At 45.7% G+C, this 21,835-nt stretch overlaps 1 protein-coding gene across 5 annotated transcripts in view; it reads right to left on the bottom strand.

The window, feature by feature from the left end:
• Positions 1–17,152, bottom strand: part of Hivep1 (HIVEP zinc finger 1) — a 141,010-nt gene extending 123,858 nt beyond the window's left edge. Inside the window, exons 1-2 of one of the 5 annotated variants that reach the window (XM_038333075.1) lie at positions 17,070–17,152; positions 10,949–11,091 (exon numbers count right to left, since the gene is read on the bottom strand). In XM_038333075.1, coding sequence (XP_038189003.1) covers positions 10,949–10,988 — 40 coding nt within the window. In that variant the 5' untranslated portion in view covers positions 10,989–11,091; positions 17,070–17,152. Of the gene's footprint in view, positions 1–10,948; positions 11,092–12,522; positions 12,608–13,976; positions 14,062–14,226; positions 14,366–14,388; positions 14,486–17,069 lie in introns of those variants that run through there. The other 4 variants (XM_038333074.1, XM_038333076.1, XM_038333077.1 and 1 more) reach the window with 4 other exon arrangements.
• Between the last annotated feature and the right edge of the window lie 4,683 nt (positions 17,153–21,835).

The raw sequence follows: 21,835 nt of genomic DNA, 5'->3' as shown, positions 1-21,835 counted from the left end.
AAACCAACCCTAGTAGAATAAAAAATACTAACTTAAAATTTTTATCTTTACCAAAAAATAGAAACTACACACATCAAATCTAAGGAGTCTTTATCCTTTGGGTCCTTGGAATTCGACTTCATTAAGAAATACACTCTAACTAAAAAAAACCAAACCCAGGATCCCAGACTGATCCCTCCACCCCGTTCTTTCTTCTTCTAAAGCTTGATGGAATTACTTTCTCTGCCAGTCTGCCTTTCCTTTCTTTAAAAATCTGTGTCAAAGCTGTTTCCTCAGTCAAGTTCCCACCAGGAAAACCTGAAGTGGCCAGCTCTGAGCAGGACATCGCGGGGCTCCAGGACTGCCGTTATGTCTGGCTTTGTCCTCGCTGTCCCTCTACATGCACATGTCCCCTGCAGCTGTGTGTTGTACTCCTACAGCTCTTCCCAGACATGCTACACTGAAAACTAGGAAGGCAGGAACTAGGTTCTATTTCACTATACCAAGAAGTAAAATAGAAAACTAATATAACCCCCCGACACTTTGATCCCCTATAACTAGTGCCACCTACAATGTGGGAGACCCCCAACAATAAACCAAATCTGCTTGTTCTAATTTCTGTGATGCATATCATACAAGAAAAAGCTTAGAATGGCAGTTACATTTCGCTTAAATATTTAATAGATTCATCTCTGAAACTCAAAATATTCTGCTGAAACCTTCATATAAATATTGTCCTTCTTACTTTTAGACAAGGCATGTCTATTTCCAACCATGTACAACTAAGCAAACCACATGCACAAACATCTTTAAGGACTGATTAGTCTTAGGCAGAGTTTGGCAATTTTCAGGACTATCTGTAATGGCAAACTCAGCCTGAAGTCACAAACAGGTCTGAAATGGATTCTTGACAGCAAAGACTTAAAAGGAAAACAGTTTATAATCCTCTAACTCTGACCTCCCGGCCACTGGTTCTGCATGCTATTCTTAACGCTTCACTCCATAGATGGAGAGCATTCATCAACCCGCCCACCAGGAAAGAGCAGCTGTCAACATCAGCCAATGTGAGGATGCCTGAGCATGTTGGAAGCCAAGGGGGTGGCTATGTAGATCCCAGCTATGTATGACACTCTGGGCAAGTGACAATTTCTCCAGCCTTCGCTTCCGTCAGCTATAAAACATGGTAATAACATACCTACTTCATGTAGCTGAAACAAGAACATATGAGAAAAGGCACTTGGCATATAGCCCTGTAATAGACCTGTTGAAAGGGTAGCTAAGCTGAACACCAGAAAACCGTTTGAACAGCCTCTTTCTTGTCACCAGCCCATGACAGCCATACTTCTTGGTATACTGAAATAATACCTAGTTTCTGCCTTCCTAGTTTCAGTGTAGCATGTCTGAGGAAAGTTGTAGAAGTACGACACACAGCTACAGAGGAACATGTGCATGTAGTAGGGGCGGCAGAGGAAAAAGGAAGCCATGGAATTTAAAAACAATTGGAGCCAAGGCACCTGGTTTGTCTGAACCATGCAAGAGTCATCACTTGAGTCTATGACTTGAGGTCATCCTGGGCAGCATGGCAACATTCCATCTCAATGCAAAAATAGAGCAAAACATTGGAAAGAACACTCCACAAAGATCACCTACAAGGAACCAGTAGGCGGCAACAAAATGGACTCATCTATCAATCACCCCCTCTGCTCATCTGTAGAAGAAGGCGGAGTGAACCAAAGATGAGCCAGGGTCTTCCCTAATCTGACGAATACTGAGACTGGGAGACTCCCTTCCAGGTTCCAGGGTGTGGATGCTTTCTCATTTACTTCTGCAATACAGCACACTCCCCTAACTCTGTGTCTAGACCACTCTTACCTGACTATTGTAGGTCAGAGGCAGCCATGTGCTGATCTGACAGTTTTCTTCAGTGCCAAATCTCAAAATCATAAGACAAGAAGGTGGAAGCACACTTCCAAACGGTACCTCCACGAAATCTGTACTCATCATTTAGTACCAGACAAATCAGGCTTCATATCAGCCCAATACGTATGCACATGTCAAGACCACAATGGTTCCCTTCACACTTAGGGACTCTACGCTGACCACACTGTAGCTCTAATCATATCTGTGAGTGCTGTGCATCCGTGAATACCTCTTCCTGTGCAGCAGCGTGGCCTCCGGCCTCACAGCACTCTCTAGAATGGAATGAATATATCATAGAACCAACTCAAGACATGGTTGAATCTTTACAGTGAGAAGAGTAAAAATTAAGGTAATATGGTGGGCAGGGAGGCTCCTGTCTTTAATCTCAGCCCTTGGGAGGAAGAGGCAGGGGAATCTTCATGAGTTCAAAATCCACCTGGTCTTCATATTGAGTTCCAGGCCAGCTAAGGCTATCTTCCAAGATAAGTCTCAATATTATTATTATTATTATTATTATTATTATATCCTGTACAACTGTACAATGTTTACAGTTGTGCAATTTCTAGACTTAGAAATCTAAGGTCAAAATCTAAGTCTAGAAATCTAAGGTCAAAAGGTCCTTCTTGAAGAACCGAGCACGCTTGTGAAATGATCCTTTGTGGACAGAAATTCTCAAGTTCAGCGAGTGATCTCTAGTGTCGGCTCTAGCTGTAATGAGGTGACGTACTGCACCTGGCATATTAATACACTTCAGAAGAGCATCCTTAATTAATATGCAGAAAAACACTGCCAAATGTTTTAAATACAGATTGAAAAGTAAATCACTTCATCTATTCATAAAATAATGAACGTAAGAACAAACGTTACCCAGACTTGTTCAAATCTTTGCATTCTCGTCGTGGGGCTCAGGAGTTGCTGTACAGGCGGAGACTTTATTCCCATTCCTTACCTCCTACTCTACAGTAATGCAAGAATGATACTTTGCCAGAATACACTGAATGCAAAGAAGATCTAAAAGAAAACCATTACTGTGGTTAATTATATTATTACATTTTATATTTTTTTCAAAAAGAAAAAAACTGGCTAATGTTGAGAAGCATTCGGAAAGCATCAAATGTCCTCTCAACATAAACTGAAAAATAATTACTTTCAAGACGACATGGCGATTTTCTATATTAAGTCCATTCCTGCATTATCCCGGGCTAATTAAATAATACCAGCCATTCATGTGCCAGCTCCTCAAAACACCAATGGCTTTTCATATGTGTCATCTAAAACTGGTTTTTAAATTATTACTTACTTCCTCTCTAGTTTCAGTCACACACGGAAAAGTATTTTAAATAAGCCAAGGGGTTGTTTTCCCTATAGGATTCCTGACCTGGCAAATCATTTGCTGTCAGCATGGAACGGCTGACCTGACATTCAAATGTGTAAAACAATGTGTAAACAGAATTCCCCATGACAGTCATTAGAATGAGACAGAGTCTACTCGTGGACTCAATAAGATAATCCTTACATTAACAAGGCAAGCTTGCATTCATGATAGAAGCTTTTAGAAAAAAAAACAAAACACTGCTGGAGCAGGCCCATGAACTGACAGCAAGTGAAATATTCTCATTGGCAAGATAACCCTGAAAAGCAGGTTGGGTTTCTCTTCCTACACTGGAGTGGAACAGGGGACAGAAATGGCACTGCAATCCCATGTGAAGAGTCACACTGAGATATTTTATAATAATAAAATCGGAGACCTTTCATTTCCTGATATTGAATGGAAACTAATGTTGTTTAACCTCTTAACATTAAAAAAAATACAAAACAAAACAAAAAAAACACAAGAACAGAGTGAGTTCAAGTAGGAAAACAGATGGGGTGTACTGAACGTCCTCTCCCAGGTGGCAATTGCCCTGGATGCCCTCTTCTGGATCCAGAATGACCTTCCCGTGAGTGCAGACAAGAGGCCTGTGTAGCACCAAGTGCAATCAATAAAGGGTTCTTTGTGGGCACTCCTGTCCTCCGCTTGTGAAACACATGCAACCCAGAGGCTTGACGTAAGCCAGTTCTAGGAGGTGGCTTCTGTTTCAAGAGCTTACCCTGTACCAGGCATGTGACGAACACTGTTGTAGCCAGCCCTGAGGTCTAGTTTACCCATTAGCTGTGCTTTACAGACAGGAAAACAACTTGCACAAGACCACACAGCTTGGGGTCATAGCAAGAAGTCCAACTCTCTGCCTTTACCACCAATCATAAATAGAGTACAACCATCATCAGAGAAACTTCCTCTTTCAGCATATGGGAGCTAACACACAGACCCACAACTGGACAATGTGCAAAGAGCAAAAGACCTTTGAACACTGATTCCTGAATGGGATGTCTCCATCCACCCCCCCCCCCGGGGGGGCTCAGGGAATTATTTAGGGGAGGTGGAGAGATTGTAAGAGCTATGGGACTAAAAGACACTAAAGAAACAGTGTCCTCCAGATACAACAGGATTGGTGCACATATGAACTCAGAGACTGTGGCAGTGTGCACAGGGCCCTCACAGATCTAAGCCAGATGGGGTCCTAGTGCTGAGGGGGGAAGCAGATACAAGCCTCCATCCCTAACCCCAAAGATTTTTTCCAATGGAGTCTCGCTGGGCATACAAACCACACTTAAGGACAGGCCCCGTATGCCCAGCGGTAGATGGCCAACACACGTCAAGATGGCCAGGATCTCAGGAGCCCTAAATGCTGTCTGGCAGAGTTTAATGAAGCATATTTGCAGAGAGTGAAAAGGGGTCACTCTATGAGGTGTTCAGAGTCAAACACATGCAACCAATTAAGGTGAAAAACAGCCACACCAAATTCGCAAAATATCATTTTCAAAACAAAAAAGGCTAATATCTCATATTTCCCACATTGACTTCCAATCTTAAAGGCGAGGTTTTGAAACCTTAGACTCAGATACAACAAAAATGGGTAGCAGTGCTTCCACAGCTCTGAAACATATAGTGGCTAGCACAGTGCAAAACAGCCCTGTGTCTGAAAGAACGGGCACAGATCATTGCATGAATTACCAGTTCCTCAAGCCTCGGTACCTAAGAGGTCACGGGAAAAAAACAGGAAGGTGACAAGGATGGCCCTCCATCCTCAGAGTATGGACTGTGAGCCAGATGGCTCCGCTTCACTGTCATCTTGCTAGGACCACACGCGGGATCTCGGGTCTTGACATCTGCTACACCAACCACTGTCTATTCTTCTGCCTAGCTTGGTCCATAGAGCACAAGGCTGGAAGAGACCCTCTCCAGGGTGCCAAGGACAGCGCTCTGAACTGCTCCTCTCAACATGTTCTTTTCTATGCTCTTCCACAGTTCTCCATCACCACACAGAGCACAGCCACGGTTAGAATGCTATGACCACATATAATGTGCACTTCGGAAAGGGCAAAAACAAAGATCCTACCAGGGTTATATGACAAGAATGTGGGAACTGAATCCTGTATAACTCAGCCTCATGTGTACTTCAAACCTACTTTCTGCCTTTGCCAAATCAAGACTTCTCAGATTTGCCTACTAAAGCATTTCTGAGAGCAAAATTGTATAAAGTCTGCCCCTTTGGGAAGCACAGCCCACACAGGCCTAATAGTAAGAGCCAAGCAATGCTGTTTCAGAACAATCCAGTCCTTAAAATACTCCTTTCTCTGCCTAAAAAATAATTTTGGTAGCTTCTTTCATCATCTTATTTCCAATTTCAAACTTTTCCCAGGGACAGAAACACACACACACACACATGCACACATGCACGCGCGCACACACACACACACACACACACACAAACACGTGTGCACCCATAAATAGGAAAGCTGTGAGAACTCTGCACTCTCTATGACCTGCCTCTCTGGACTCAGCTTTCCCAGCAGAACTATAAGTTTCACCCTCAGGCAGGCCCTGCCCAATGAGCAGAAAGGGCTCGTACTCCTGCCCTCAGGAAGCAGACCCTGCAGAGGGCCCTTGTCCCTGGCCTCTGCGCCAACTGTAATTCCAGTCTACCTTTTACTACACAGTCCAAGTTAAGCAACCATCTATTGTGATGGGCCAGGACCCAACATTTCAAGTCCTCTTCAAACAGTGAAAAATATCCTAATTTCAGAAAAGATGCAAGTTTCTTATTTTCATTTATTCTATATTTGAATAGTACAGAAGGTATACTTTTAATATTTATGAGCCAATGAATATTTCAGATTGATCATACACAGACACACCTTGACTGAAAACAGCCTAAGTTGAAAATGTGTTTGGAAAACACAAAAATCAAAAGAAAAAGTTATGAGACTTCATTAAAAGGAGGGAGGGTTGACAGGGTAAGAGGGGGTAGGATGGGTGGGAGGTGTGTGATTAGATTGCATTATATAAATGTGAAACCATCAAAGAACAACTTTAATTTAAAAATGAGTTTAAAGGGATATAGCTCAGTGTTAGACCACTGCCTAACATGTACAAGGTTCTACATTCAGCCCTCAGTACAGAAAAGAAAAAGACAGAGAAAGTACATTTACTCCACTGACTAATGATCGCTTTCCCTCAGTAGTGCCGTGCATTCCAGGGTCCACTGTGTCCTTCCTAATCACAAACTGACTAACTGCTGAGACTCACTGCCACTGCCCAGCAGCAAGCTATCATAGTAGCATCCTATGAAAATATGAAAATATGAAAATAACCGAGAACTAACATTCTCTACTGACAATAGACGGGTTTCTTTCATTGGCTGAGATGGCGACATACTAAGTTGCCCAGACTAACTTTGAATTCCTGGCCTCAGGAATCCTTGGGCATCAGCTTCCTGAGTTAGCTGCAACTACAGGTACAGGTTACAGGTAGTTACAGGTGAAAGTCACGGTCACCAGTCCCAGCTAGAGAGGGCATCTACCGAACGTGGATTACTTTACACAATTGTAAAGCTAAGAAGTCATAAATTAATCCTTAAGTCTAGGATTCATTAACAAATTTCTGAACTCCATTAGCTAGCAAAGGCCACGATTAATCTATCTGCTGCCTTCACACAAACTGGAACATGGCTCTCGAAACAGATAAAAACCTAAAGGCAGGCCTCCAAATGCCCACCTTGGCAAGCATCACTACCCCGAGGGCCTTGCCTGCAGCTGTAAACAAGATAAAGTCCACTCTTCGAAGAGTTCAGATTCTGAGAGTGAAGCACCCATTTTCAAGTTCCATGGTTTCTCTGTGATGCCCAAATGTTACATTCAATTTGCTCATCTAAATCCCCACCTCACTAAACACTGTACTAACTCGTCAGTTCTAACACGAGTCTAGGGGAGTTAGCAACTCTGTGTTGCCAGCACAGAGTTCTGGAGCATTTTTGGACAGGAAACAAGCACTGTTTCAAGATTCAAGTAGTTCAGAATATTGATCATATGTCCAAATATCACCTTATGATGACTGGCCAAGTATGTTTCTGCTGAGAACACTTTCAATTAACTGTCTAACTGTTAAGACATCTCTGACTTTGAAGGTGTGTGCTTTACAGTCCGTTTCTTATTACAGAGCTAAAGATTATCTGTCACCCAACTGCACAGCAAAAAACATCATAACTGTGAGGACACTGGTCCTGGGAACCTGCAACATAGCAGACATGCAGAAGCAGATCCTACAGAGTAAAGAATAACACAATGCTACTGGCCTGTGTACTTATTACACTATCCTCCTTGTCATTACCATTGGGTTTAGACCTTCTACACATACAGAGAGAGAGAGAGAGAGAGAGAGAGAGAGAGAGAGAGAGAGAGAGAGAGAGAGAGAGAGAGAGAGAGAGAGAGAGAGAGAGAGAGCACTCGCGCGCTCTCTGTAGAGTGGCCTCAGGCAAGATCTAAGAAGGGATCCTGAAGAGAGTGCTGTCATCACAGGAGGTGACAGCTCCCAGCTCCTAGAAAATCAGCTCTGTGTAAAGATCCCTGAAAACCTCCCATGAGGACAAGGTAGAGCTCACTGAAGTTTTCTGTTTGCATTTTTGTTTGTTTGTTTTTTACTTTTTTTTTAGAACTTTTTGTTCTGATTTTCTGAGACAGGATTTCTCTGTGTTAACAGCTCTGGCCAATCTCTGCCTCCCCAGTGCTGGGATTAAGGTGTGTGCCACCATCAGGCATGTGCCTTGCCTTCAGTTTTTAGCAAACAAACAAACAAATAAACAAACAAATAAATAATAAAATTAAAAGCAAAGAACCATAGAAAACTGAAAGAATAAGAGTACAAAGACAAAATATTTTTGGACAATTGTAAAATGCATTTCTATTTTATGCTAATTTTAATTACAGGAGCCAAAGTCAAGCTTTCTTTTCATTTATAAGATTAAAAGGTAACCTTGGTATGTTAATGTTATTATTGAATAAAAAACATTTTTTTTTTTTTTTTTGGTTTTTCAAGACAGGGTTTCCCTGTAGTTTCTAGAGCCTGTCCTGGAGCTAGCTCTTGTAGACCAGGCTGGCCTTAAACTCAGAGATCCGCCTGCCTCTGCCTCCCGAGTGCTGGGATTAAAGGCGTGCGCCACCACCACCCGGCTAATAAAAAACATTTTTAAACACAGCCTGACTGCACAGTATTCACGAAGTCTACCTTGGTACCCATGCCCCAGGCCACCAGGGTCACTCATCACACTCTTTTCACGCAAGGCAGCTTCCAGGCCTGCAGCCTGCAGCCTGTAGCCTCCACGCACAACAAGGGGCTTGGACAAATGCAGCATTTTTACCTTTTATGCTGTACTTTTTACTGTTTTTTTAGATATACAAATACCACTGTGTTACAACTCTCTCAGCTCAGATTCTTAAATTGTGGGTCACTTGCTTAATTCTTAAAAACCGAAAGTGGGGGTTGAAAAAAAACTTTGATAACAGTGAAAGATTTCTAAATGAGCACAGACCAAAAATTAATTGAAAACCAAATGCATGATGAATGCAAAATCGAGGAGGGGGAGCAGTGCTCATGGATCCTGCAGTATGGACTTGCTGCAGCCTTGGCTCTGGATACAGAACAAGTGAACTTCATACCAAACCGGCCATCACATGCTCAAGGAAGCCTGCCTGAAATACCTCGGCTCAGATTCCAAACAATTATATGTTATAAATTGCCCTGTTAAACTGTCCACAGTTTCCTGCTCCTCTGGAAACATGCAACAACTTAACATTTTCCAACCACAGCATGTATGTATCAAATTTGGGTTGCACATTGTGTGGTATTGCTAGTGTTAAGATTTTTGATTTTAAAAATTGCTGTTACAGTTTCTGACTTGAGTTTTCTACAGATGGATGGATGGATGGATGGATGGATGGGTGGGTGGGTGGGTGGGTGGGTGAGTGGCTGGGTGGGTGGGTAGATAGGAAGAAGGTTTGGGGTTAGGACAGAATTTCCAGGTTCTGAAATGGCCCGAACCATACTTCTGCCATTTGACACCACGCACTGTGTAAACCAGTGTTCTCAGCATCACCTCAGAGCACCGATCAATTGAAAACCCTACAGCTGCTCCACTTCCTACAGCATCAAAGGGTCATCTGAGACCTATTTCTTTTGCGTAAAAACAAACAGGCACAACAAATTTAGCACACAAATCTTTTTATCATTAGTGACAAAATTAATGAATAATTATTTTTTAAACTTTTATGATTTGGGCCTAGAAAGGTGGCTTGACAGTTAAGAGCACTTGCTAATTTTGCAAAGGATGGGAGTTCCGTTGCCATCCTTTGTGGCACTGGATAACCACAACTGCCTGGAATTCCAGGGGTCCTGACACCCTCTTCTGGCCTCTGAGGTAACTGCACACACGTGCATATATAAACATATAAAATATTTTTTAATTATGACCGCTAACAAAAGCTTGCTTCATATATCTATTTTATATTTTATATTCTTATATAACCAAGAGTCTGTAAAACTTTCTTCAGTGAGAAGCAGATATGAATGAAGAATTTTAATCAGCCCTTGCCTTATACAGACAATATATGCGCACATGTTTGCAGCTACAAGCAATACCTTAAGCAACATCTGTACAATGTTAAGTGTCTCACCTTCTGCCTCTCCTGAGACTGGATCTCTTGGTTTTTAGGTATACCACGCTGACTGGCCCACAAACTTATGAGCATTCTGTTTCCACCTCCCATTTTGCCACAGACTGGGATACAGGCCTAAGCTACTGCCTCTCGTCTTAGATGGATTCTAGATATCTGAACTCAGGTCCTCCTAGTAGCACTGCAAGCATTTTACCAGCTGAGCCATCGTACAAGTCCAATTCTGCTGAATTCTTATAGAGTGTAGTCAAATAGAAAAGATAACTGCTATTTCCAGTGAATGAAACACATCAAAGCAAAACAAATCATTTCAGATACAGTAAAATGTTTTTTCTTTCCCGATACTAAATATCTTTACCTTAAGAGAAAACATTTACCTTCTAGTGTTTGTATGAAATATGTTGAATATGTATCCTTTGTTTTGTTTTGTTTGGTGCTGGGAATAGAACCCAGGGCCTCAAATGGGTTAAACCCATATCCTAGCCCCAAGCTAGACCCCTACCCTTACACACAAATATTAGCAAGATGCTTCTTTGTTAAAAATAAGTCAGTTTGTTCTGGCTTCTGCAAATAATGTACTGTATAAGTGTTAATTCCAACTTTCTTCACCTCTTCATCCTGATACAACTTACAGAACTAAATCTCTGATCGATAAACATGGAATTCAGTGAGAAAGCTCACTGATAGAGCACCTGCCTAGCAAGCTTGAAGACAGCGTTCAATCTCCCAGAGATACAAAAGGATAGAGGATTTTTTATAATGAAGATAAAAGTGATTCAATTATCAGAACATATCAACCATCCATTTCAGATTCCATAGTTCCTGCTCAGAAATGGCAAATCTCAAACTAGAACAGGTCACTGGAGAACTCTAATTCTGTGGAATTCATTCATTCAGCATGTAAGAGACAGCTACTACATAAGACGAGGGGAATGAAGCAAAATGGAGCTGGCTGGGAAGCAGGCTCAGAGTCTAAGGAACCCTGAACACAGAGCCTTACCTCGGAGATTTCTGGGATGAATCTGCTTTGTTCGAGGCATTTTCTTAGATTGAAGAGCTCTTTTTTCTTCTTAGAAATTGTAGGAAGATCAGGTTACAAAAGGCTGGCTCCATGTACTTGTCCAACATCAGTTAATCCACGTGCTGTAAAGAAAAAGATAAAAGCAGTAAATCCCACTACCTTTAAAAGAAAAGGAAACTTCAAAAGTTAGGGTTTAGAGCAGTGCTGACCTAACCACAAGAAAAAGTAACCTTTGCGAACATTATGTGCTGTTAACTAAGCCTGGGACAGGTTATCATACCACTCCCCAGGTCCTCCTGTTGACTACCCAAGAGGGAAAGAAGTCACTAGACATAAACTAGACAAGAGTGAAAATATTCACTTAGGACAGCATTGCTGGAATTACAACGATAAAGTTAGTATAAGGTGACAAAGAGTCAGGATATAGTCCATATGCCCATTCTAAGGGAAGCCCAATGCTCTGGTCTTGTCTCTTTCGTTGACTCAGCTAACATGCACAGTTGCTATGGTGGCTGTTCCCCAGTGATGGCAACACCTTCATTCCAGGCTCACTGGCAGGACTACACATGCCTGTGATCAGCAGCTGCATGCTGACCTTTGAGTAGACCACAGACATGCCTCGCATCCATGCTGGCACACTCGGTTATCAAAGAAAGATCTTCCAGAGCATTCTGTCCCCTCTAGCACAGGTCAGGTACTGTTCCAGTTGGTGTAGGTTACTAAAGGGTTGCAATTCCAGTAACACAATATGATCACGTTGCCTTAGCAAAAAAACAGTCCTTTGTTGTTTTAAGTCTCCGCTTCCTGGGAATTACTTGTTACTGTAGCATAACTTCGTCTGTCCTGACTGTGCCTTTTCAAAAGCAATCTGAAATTTATCATGCCAATACATAATTATCCAACAGGCAGGTCCAATCTACAGTCCATGGGCAGTAGCTAAGTTTGACTGCTGATCTCTATGAATTCCACCCAATACAAAATGACAAACCTACTTAGAACATTACAATATTTCTTTTGTCCTTTGTGTGTGTGTAACTCTGTTGCAAGGTTCTTGAGCCATGACATTATGTTGCAATGTCAAAAGGCTGAATGCGCCTGAAACCTAACCACCCATATGCCCAAACCAGCTACCCGAGTTCTCTTCTCTTCCATTAGATTCTTTCTCAACAATCTGTTAAAATTTTAGCTTTAACTTCCTGCAACAACGCTGATAAGCAAAGCCCATTATGTTGGCACTAGAGGTGAAACAAAGTTTAATTACTAAGCAAACAGAAAGAATAGACTAAGGATGCTTTGTTTAAAAGCTCTCGTATCTATTACTACACACAGCACAAGAGAACATTTAGTGGGCAGTAGGGTACTAGTTTTACTGTAGAATTTCTACTATCACCTAATTTAATCCTAACAACTGGGACAGCAGCTCTAATTCATCCGTTTTATATTTAAAACAAAATCGTTTTGGGAGAGGTTATGAAATCTGCCTCAGATCAGTAACTATGGAATGTGGCCCCACATGACCCCGTGCCCATTTCCTCAGAGAAGATAACACTTACCTACTCTAGACACCCCTCTCCCAAAGGGATGCGTGACACAGCAAATCATTGTGAGGACATACTTTGGAATCAAACCAGACTGGGTTCTCGACCAGGCTTTACCCCATAATGTGTCGCCTTGTTCAAGGTACTTAAGCTCTCTGAAAAGATCAGATTCCCCAGGCTGTAAAACCAGGAAATATTCTCCACCTCAGAAGGGTTGTTATAAGGACTAAGCTAAACAATGTAGAAGCTTTGCCTGCCTCACGAAAACGCTGAAATATTAATTCCCGGGAAAAAAACGCCTCAAAGGGAAAGAATGTGTCTAATATCCCAGAATAAGGTCTGAGAAGTGTATCCTTTCACTTCAGCTAAAATGCATAAGGAAAAGGCGGCTACAATTAACCTGCTTGCGGCTGTAGCCCTAACAGGGCTATTAGTCGGCTCAGGCACAGCGCAAACTGTTCACAACCCAATGCAGGAGGAAGAATACGAAACACGGTGGTCAACGACGGATGGTGCCTCTCGCAGCACCAGCTAATGACCTACACAAGATAGTGCTCCTCAAGGAGGTTCCGACTGCACGGAGAATTTAAAGATAAAGCCTACGGATGCTCCCTTCCTTATTAAAACTAATGCTTCTAAGCGGTCACAATATTAGGAAGTTTTCAAAGCGTAAACTCTGATTGTAAGCCGATCACGTGACCCTCATTGGCTTTCCCCCAAGCACAAATGTAGAATATGCAAATTCCCAACCTGTAACAGCTTTGGGCGACCCGGTTTTGCAGCCTCCACCCCCTGTCCCTAGCTGTCCAGCCCACGTTTAAATCCGAGGTGGAGAAGTGGTTATTATCAAAGACGACAGCAGCGTAGCGACAAGGAGGAGTGAGCAACCATTCTTTCGAGAAAGAAATATATACTACAAGGTGCAAAAACAGGACACGATCAAAAAGCGTAAAGACAGTAGCAAGGAGAAAAAACATGAATGAATGTGGAGGGCGGAGCCTGGGAAAACCCCTCTGCAACGCTGCACTGAACAAAGCGCTTCGCATGCCAGAAGGAGGGGGGAATGGAAGTGCCAGCTCCGGAAGGAGCCTGGAGTGGATGCGGAGAGCCGGAGGAGGAGGACAGAGCAGGCGAGCGCGGCAGCCTTGAGACTCCTCCTCGCCAGCCTCGACACCGCCGCCCCCTCCCCTCTCTAGCCGCAACTCCTGCTGGAGCCCGACCCCGCGGCGAGCCCCAGCAGCCCCGCGCCCCTGCCCACCGCCCCCGATCCACCGGCGGCGGGCGCGCGCCCTACCCGGAGAGAAACTACCCAGGTGGCCCGGAGTAAACAGGCACTCCGGGCAAAGAACGAAAGGGAAAGCGAGCCACAAAGCCGGGAGGTGCGGAAGCCGCGGCCTGGTCTCCCGCAGCCCCGCCGAGTCCTCCTGCAAGAAGCGGCGGTGGCGATTAGGGAGACCGGCCCTCCGTACCTGCTGGGCTCGCAGGACCACAGCTCCCGCCGCCCGTGCGGCAAGGACCCGCTGAAGTGGCAAGCGGCTCCCGCACGCAGCATCCCCTCCGCAAGGTCGGCGCCGGCACACGCGCACACACTCACACGCATACCCGCGCGCCCGCCCGCCCGCCCGCCAGGGGGAGGTGGTCCCGGCCCCCGCCCCCCGCGCTGCGCTCTCCCGGGTGCAGCGCCCCCACCACCGCGCCCGACCCGCACCCCGCCCGCACCCGTCGGGAACTGCGCTGCACTTGACAACCGGGACACAAGCAAAACCTCCTCCCGCGGCCCCGTCCCTGCCGCGCCCGGTCCAGCAGCGGACCGGCACCGAGGCGCGAGCAGGGCGCGGGAGGGACCGGGTGGGACCCGGCGGGAGAGCGGCCGGCCTTTACCTCTCCTGGGTGTCCGTGAGGACGGCTGGCAGCTCGAGGGCGACCAGGGCGAAGGTCGGCGGCTTCCCCCGCGCGTGGGCGGGGCGGCAGGGGATCCCCGGGGGCGGCGGCGGGGCGGGGGCTGCGGCGGGAGGGCGGGCTCGCGTGAAGCCGGCCCGGGGCCCCTGCCGCCCCGCCCGCCCGCCCGCCGCCGCAGGCCCCGCCGCGGGGACCCAGGACGCGGGAGGAGGCGCGGCCCGAGGGGCGGGGCGGGGCGGGGCGGTGGAGGAGGCGGGGCTCCGTGGCCGGGGAAAGCCCGGCCGGGCCGCAGTCGGGGGCGGTTGGCCCGGGAGGAGGGGCGGGGCCGGGCGGCGCCCGATTCTCTTTACCGTCTTTTGACTTTCTAGAGCAGGATGTGGGCCGGCCCGGTGACGTCATGGTGTCTCCCAGCCCCGCCCCTCGCCCTGGCCCTTGTCGGGAGGAGGAGGACCCGGGAGGGAAGGAGGGAGGGAGGGAGGGGGGACCCCAAGGGGGTTTCCTCAGCTCCACGTAAAGGGAAAGGAAAATCATTGTGAAACTTTAAACTCATTAACTTTGAAAAATAACTTTTAAAAAAAAGAGAGATGGGGGCGGGGTGTTGATTTGGAGGGTCGGAGGGGGGACGTGTTATTAAGCCCTGAACTGAAACCACTATTTTGGTGGCGGATGTTCTATTAAAAGACCGAGGAAAGCCAAGGTTATTCCGGAGAGAGCCGGTGCTTCCCAGAGCCCAAGCACGGAGCGCAGTTAACCCCTCCTTGCCTGCCTGACAGCTGGGGACTAACCCGCTAGGGAACTTTGGGGGCAGAGGGGGGGGGGGGGCGGGGCGGAGCCACTCAGCAGGCTTCTGGAACTCTGGGGGAGTGAAAGGGAAGACAGACTAATTTATTACAAACCAGAGTTTGACCCCCGGCTGCTAGAAAGCGTTAGAGAAAGGGGACTGGAAACTTCTGGAAATATCAGGAGAGCTGAGTCTGGGGAAGGAAGCAGGTTTTCAAGGTTAGACATAAGGGTTGGTAGCAGTTTGAATTTAAAGGTTCCACACAGCCGCTAAAAAGCCGGCAGAAGTGACTGATTTAACGGGCCACCTCAAAGTTGGAAAGAAAAACGTGTAAAAAAAAAAAAGATGCAAAACAAAAATATTCATTGCTAAACGACCATACGCCTACTAACAGCTGACCATCTGTGCAAACTTGTTTTGTTCCCTTGGGCTTTCGTAAAGATGTCTAGGCCGTTCCTGCTAACGGTTGACCCCTAAAATCCCCTGAGGAAGTCCTACCTCTAACTCATTTGAGCTAAGAAAAGCTCAAAGCCCCAGAATGGAAATGATTAAAAATGGAATACTCAGTAATGGCAAGCTTAGAGCCAAAAATAATGTTTTGCAAAGGGGAAAATATGCCTACGAAAAAGTAAATTTGGTCATAAAGCAAAGATCATGCAACTAGAAAGTTCAGATGGTGGGTAACATCCTGTTAGCCCTACAATGAAATAGTGCCATTTTAATATTTCACTGGGCTAGCATCTATTTTATTAAATGAAACACCCAACGGGTCGGATTCACAAAACGCAAAATGTAGCGCCCCTCCCCCAGTTGTGCTGTTTGAATCTAAAGCCACACATACAGGCAGATGTGAACTAATGTGTTAGGGTAAAGACGCATTCTTTATAAGTCGAGTTTGTGTTGCTAGGAACGGAAAAACAAAAGCTAAGTGCCAGGGTGCGATTTTGACTCAATAGTTACTGAACACAACTGACATATACCCACGGACCCAGTGTCTTCAGAATATAGCAACGCTCTGAACGTTTGAACAAACTGCATATCTGATTCTGAACTGTCGTTTCACTATATTTTCTTGATCATCAAACAGGTATTAAAACTTGTCTCTGAGACAGATAATACAGAACACTTTCCTGCTAAGTTTTCTGAATTTTCTAAACACGTTTTCTTTCATGCCAGAATGCAGGGGAAATGCAGCTATGTTATAATAAATAGCTTGTTACAGCTTGTTTTGTAAATAATAGGTCCTCGGAATATTGCAAATAAATGGAATTGGATGTGTGAACCCGACTAGCCTGTGAGTGGTAAACTTCAGCTTGAACTGTCAAAAATCCTGGAACAAGGGAGATCCGGATGACCGTTCTAGATCAGGAGAGACAGAGAGGTTCCTAGGGGCCCCTCTGTCTCTACCCAGCGGGCCATGTAAATGTTTATGTTGCTCCCCTTGGGAAAAGTGGGGTCCTGTGGGGACTCTGACCATATTTCTCCGGCTGAACAGTTCAGGGAGATCCCCGTCAATGCTGCGCTGCGCCCGCTCCTTCCCAACCAGGGTTCCCACGCGGCCACCCGGTGCTGCCTGGCTCGGGCTCCCCCTTGGCGCGGCCCCGCGGCTCCGGCCCTCCGCCCCGTGCGGCCACCAGCGCCACCGCCACGCGGAGATCCCGGAGGTTCCTCCCGCTGGCCCTGGGTCACGCCGCCAGTCCCTCCCCTCCACCCTGCACTCTGGGCTTTCCCGTCCACCAACGAGTCCTCTCCCCTCCCCCTCGCCTCCCACTCCAGGCGACCCAACTACAAACCCTTCCCCGCAAGCTCCACAGCAACTGTCCCCTACAACCCAGCTCTTCCCAAGCCAAGCAGACAAAAGAACCGAGGGAAGAAAACTTACCGAACTGCAGGGTAAAAAGTCTGCTCCCAAGCTTCCTGGGTTCAACTTTTCATTTTAAAAACAACAAAAGCAGAAACCAAAAGCCTCCTAGGTTGGAAGTGGGCGTGAGAGGAAACGCTGGGGGAGGCGCTTGGTTCCCTCGCTGCGCTGCCCCCCCACCCCCCTTTTCTGGCCCCTGCTTGTAGCTTTGATGTTATCTGGTGAACCGCCTACGTGGGTTATACCTTGAGCTCAGCGCCTGGTGACAGCCAGATATTCTCCACTGTGGGTGCAGCTAGCAGCCAGCGCAGCAGGTGGCCAGAGGACGGAATCCCCGGCTCTAACCCAGGCTAGGAAAGGACCTCGGCTGACTCCCTTCCTCACCTGAGCTGAAGAAGGCTCTCCCAGCTAGTGATCCTGGTCTCGGAACAGTGCTGCTTTTTCTGCTCGAATCAGAGGAGGAGGTCTCCCAGATTACATTCTTTTTCCTTCCACTCACAGTACAAACTTGTAATGAGATCGTCTGGATGTTTCTCTAAGCTCTGTTCAGTTTTTAGAGCTCAGCTTTGGAAGCGGATATTATTTTCTCTCTGAGATATTCCTGCAGCCTTGAAGAGACAAGAATACAACTCCCAAGATGAGAAACTATAATAATACACTACCGATTCCCCTATGGGTCAAAATACCTGCTCGCCCTCCCCCTTCTGTTGTGAAAAGATTGTAACTCCTGGTTTTGTTTTATTTATCTGCACCCTAGCTCAACCTGGATATATAATTTATTTGAAGTTTCCAGTCTCAGTCATCACTGAGGAAAGATGATTTGAAAATCAGAAACAGAGGGGGCTAGTAATAAAGAAAAGGCGCTGCCTCTTGTTCATCCTCCCTGGCTCATGCCCTTTATGACAGCACGGGCCGTGTTTAGGCCTTGCCCTCTGGGAGTTTACAAATTAATGGAGACAGCACAAACACATGGAAAAATACCTGGAGGGAGAAAAGATAGAAGCCACAGCTTATAAACAGCGCCAATTAAAGTTACACAGGGTTATTTATATGACTGCTGAGCGATCTTTGGGTGGAGGAAGGTCTATTGGAAAACAGTTCCAGGAGAGGGTGAATCCTCAGTAGAGTTTTGAGGGAAAGTTCAAGATGTGCTAGTAAGATAAGCACAGTTCTCAAGCCCAGAGAAGCCAGGGTTAGGTGAGGAGAGAACGGTGAGGGGTTACTTCCCTTCTGTAGTAGAGAGTCCTGGCAACTGAGGAATGACTGACACCCAAATTAGGACACTCTTGAGAGGGGGAGGGAAGCATCTTCCAGATGGGAGCCGCCATGCTCCTGGGCTGTCCGGGTAGGCTCTTCTAATTGCTGTGAGGTAGTGAGAATGAACTGGCAGCAGGCAGTTCGAGGAGAGCCAACCCATTCATCGTTTGGAAGGAATTAAGACATGATACCGCAAGCAGTTGGTAGCCGTTTGGAGACATCTGGACGGAGAATGGTCTTTTTAAGCAAAGTTGTTGTGGCTGATGGATTTGGGATGGATATGGGAGCTGGGGACAAAGACTACAGCAATTGTCATCCTAACTGCAGTCTTGAGAGCGGGAGGGGTGGTGGCCCCCTTCATTTCCCCACTTCTCCTTCATTCTAAAATGTTAAAGTAACCTTCCAGGAGTCATGAAGTTAGTGCGTGGTATATTCATGACTGGGAGCCAGAGAACATTCAGATGGTTAAAGCCATCACGGCTGTATTTTATGGGAAATGGACTATAATAACTTTATAATATTCTGCATCTGCAGAGCAGAAAAGAAGTCCTTGTTTAGAAATCTACAGCTATTCAGGTTTTGAGAAATTGGTGCATGATGTCATAAAAGCGTAGCTGTTGGGATCTTTGAGGCTGGATGGGGGGAAGGGAAAATGTGTTTGGGTTTGAACACATCTAATTTTGAGAGGGCTAATGTCCCCCGCATTTGTTTGCGTCACACTGCTGGCTCCATTGGAAAGTGCCTAGTTTAATGTTAAGTATGATTGTTTCATGAATATTATTTGATGCACTATCTGTTAAACAGGCTGGAAGAAGGGTAGTTGTGATTGACAGATATACTATGTGCAGTTCTCAAAATTCCCTGTAAACTGAGTCCTGGAGAAACATGAGGAACAGTTGAACAGCATTCTACATAACCAATCCCTACTGACCTGTGATCTCATTATGTAGCAATAAGTAGAACACTGTATCAGTCGGCTCTGGCTGATGTAACAAACTATCATAGACTGGAGATCTTAGGCAGTATGCATTTATCCCCTCCGCATTCTGGAGGGTGGAAGTCCAAGGTGAAGTTTGTAGCAGATTCCTTTCAATTGCTATCTGTCTTCCAGGTCTGCAGATGGCTGCCTGCTTGGTTGAGTCTTCATGTGGCCTCTCTGGGTGTGGTTTGTATGCATGGAAGAGGAAGGGAAGAAAAGGTGACAGCCCTGGTTACTCTCCCTATAAGGACACTTCAGTAGATGGAAGATGAGACACCACCCCCCACAGGCTCATGAGTCTAAGTAGTAGTCTCCAACTGGTGGCTCTGTTTGGGGAGCATGTGGAACCCTTAGGAGGTAAAGTCTTGCTGGTGGAAGTGAGTGACTAAGAGTAGCCTAAGGTTTTCATAACTGGCCCTGCTACCTACCTTCTATTGGCTTCTTTTCTGAGAGCAGTAAGATGGCAAGGGGTCTTGGCTGCACATTGCCACTAGCACAGCTTCACTGCCTTCCCCTCTGAGATGGACCACACCCTTAAACTATGTGCTAAAGTAACTCTGATCCCATGGGATGAGTGCTTGCATCTATGATATCATTTTAACTCCAATTGCTTATAAAGTCCCCATTTCCATATACAGTCTCCCCGGGCAGCAGCTTTCCTGAACGATGGGACTGGAAGACACAATCAGCCCTGTGGCTTGCAAGAGTTTTGTTTTGAGGTTCTTTTGTTTCGTCTGAGACAGTGTCTCACTATGTAGCCCAGGCTGGCCTAGAGCTCACAGAGATCCTCGGGCCTCTGTCCCAGTGCTGGGATTAAAGATTGTTTAATCTTTAGGCCACGATGAGTTTCTCCTTTTTTTTAAGGGATCCTGAACAGTAGAGTTTGTGCCAACCTAGAAAGGGGGTGCTGCCTGCTTTCAAAAAGATCAGGACTTTCTTCTAGACTTCTGCTACTGGGAAAAATTACTACTAAGAACTCTTTTTGTTGGTTGGTTGTTTTGAGATAGGTTCTCCCTAAGTAGTTTTGGCTGTCCTGGGACTCCATAGGGAAACCAGGATGGCCTCAGATTCACAGAGATCCTCCTGTTTCTGCCTTCTGAGTGTTGGGATTAAAGGCGTGTGCCACCACACTAGGTTTACTCTTAAAATAGTGCTGTGTACTCTATACCTTAACATTCTTCAGAAAGGGTATCAACCCTCTCATGGAAAGCCCTCTTTGTACACAGGTACAATGGTAAATAAATCTTTTTTGGGGGGTTGCCAAATGACCAAGGGGATCTCGTTTCCCTGAATACATGTAAATTAAACATCATCCTATCTAATGGCTACCTATCTCCTCCCATATACAAACTCTGTCTTATCACGCCATTAACTTTTTTTGTAATATCTAACATACTAGAATTATCTAATTGGTTTTCATGTATATTATTTCTCAACTCTTGAATACAGGGGCCTAAATGGGATGTAGGCATGCACAACTTCAATCCCATAGCTCCAGAGGCACAAGCAGGCAAATCTTTGTGAGTCGGGGGCTAACCTGGTCTACGGAGCTAGTTCCAGGTAAGGCAGGGCTACCCAGAGAACCCTGTCGCAAAGAAACAAAACTAGAATACAGGGGTTGGAATGAGTGGAGCTGCTTGGTCCCCCACTGTTTCAGTTCCCACCTAGAACAATGTGGGAACAAACGACTGTGGAATGAGAGAATGCTGGAATCCAAATGCTGCTCATCTTCCCCGTCAATATAAATGAGCTCTTTCCTCTCACATCATCCTTTTATAAACATGTGTCTAAATTTCCATTTCTGGACTCAAAGTTATATAACAGAGCTTAAAGAGCTTCACTCAGGTTGCCGAGGAGGCTGCTGGAATTCAGAATGGTCCCAAAGTATACAGTGTCACCAGCAAAGCACTGAAAGGACACAAGTAGAGACCTCGCAAACTGTCCTGCTCCTCCCAAATGCTTTCCTTTATGCTCTGTCCGGGTTCTCACCAGCTACCGTATTGCCTTTTGCTTGCTCATAATCTCCATTCTCCATTTTAGAAGCAAAAGTTCTCTCTACTGTGTTTTGATAAGAGTTTTAGTAGCTTAGCATTTTGTGTGAATGGAAGAGAAATGGAGGGATGCCAAAAGAAGGAATGGAGGAAGCATTTGTCCATTAAGAAGTAAGAACAAAACACTGTGGATAAAAGTTTAAAGGGTGTGTGTGTGTGTGTGTGTGTGGTGATCCCACCTAATTCAACCCACATGCTTCAGCTTTTCTCTCTGGTTGCTCTAATTGTTGGATTAAGAGGTTTAAAAAGCAAACCCATTCCTAATGAGGAATGGAAGGAGGACTTCCTAGTGCTTGCACTGCTGTGTCGGAACGTGGTCAGAATGCCCCATGGTGAGCAGTGCCTTGTGGAACGGTAAGAGAGGCTCCAGGAAGAAAGGCAAGGGCCTTTTACCTCAGGTGCATTTGCTCCCTGGATTGTTCTTGGATGGGAACAATCCTGTGACAACCATTCATATTTTCACTAAATTTATGAGATGTTTATTCTTGTTGGATGTCAGA

This window comes from Arvicola amphibius, chromosome 6, assembly GCF_903992535.2.
Source record: "Arvicola amphibius chromosome 6, mArvAmp1.2, whole genome shotgun sequence".
NCBI classification, from domain to species: domain Eukaryota; kingdom Metazoa; phylum Chordata; class Mammalia; order Rodentia; family Cricetidae; genus Arvicola; species Arvicola amphibius.
This window is presented reverse-complemented; position numbering and strand designations above follow the sequence as displayed.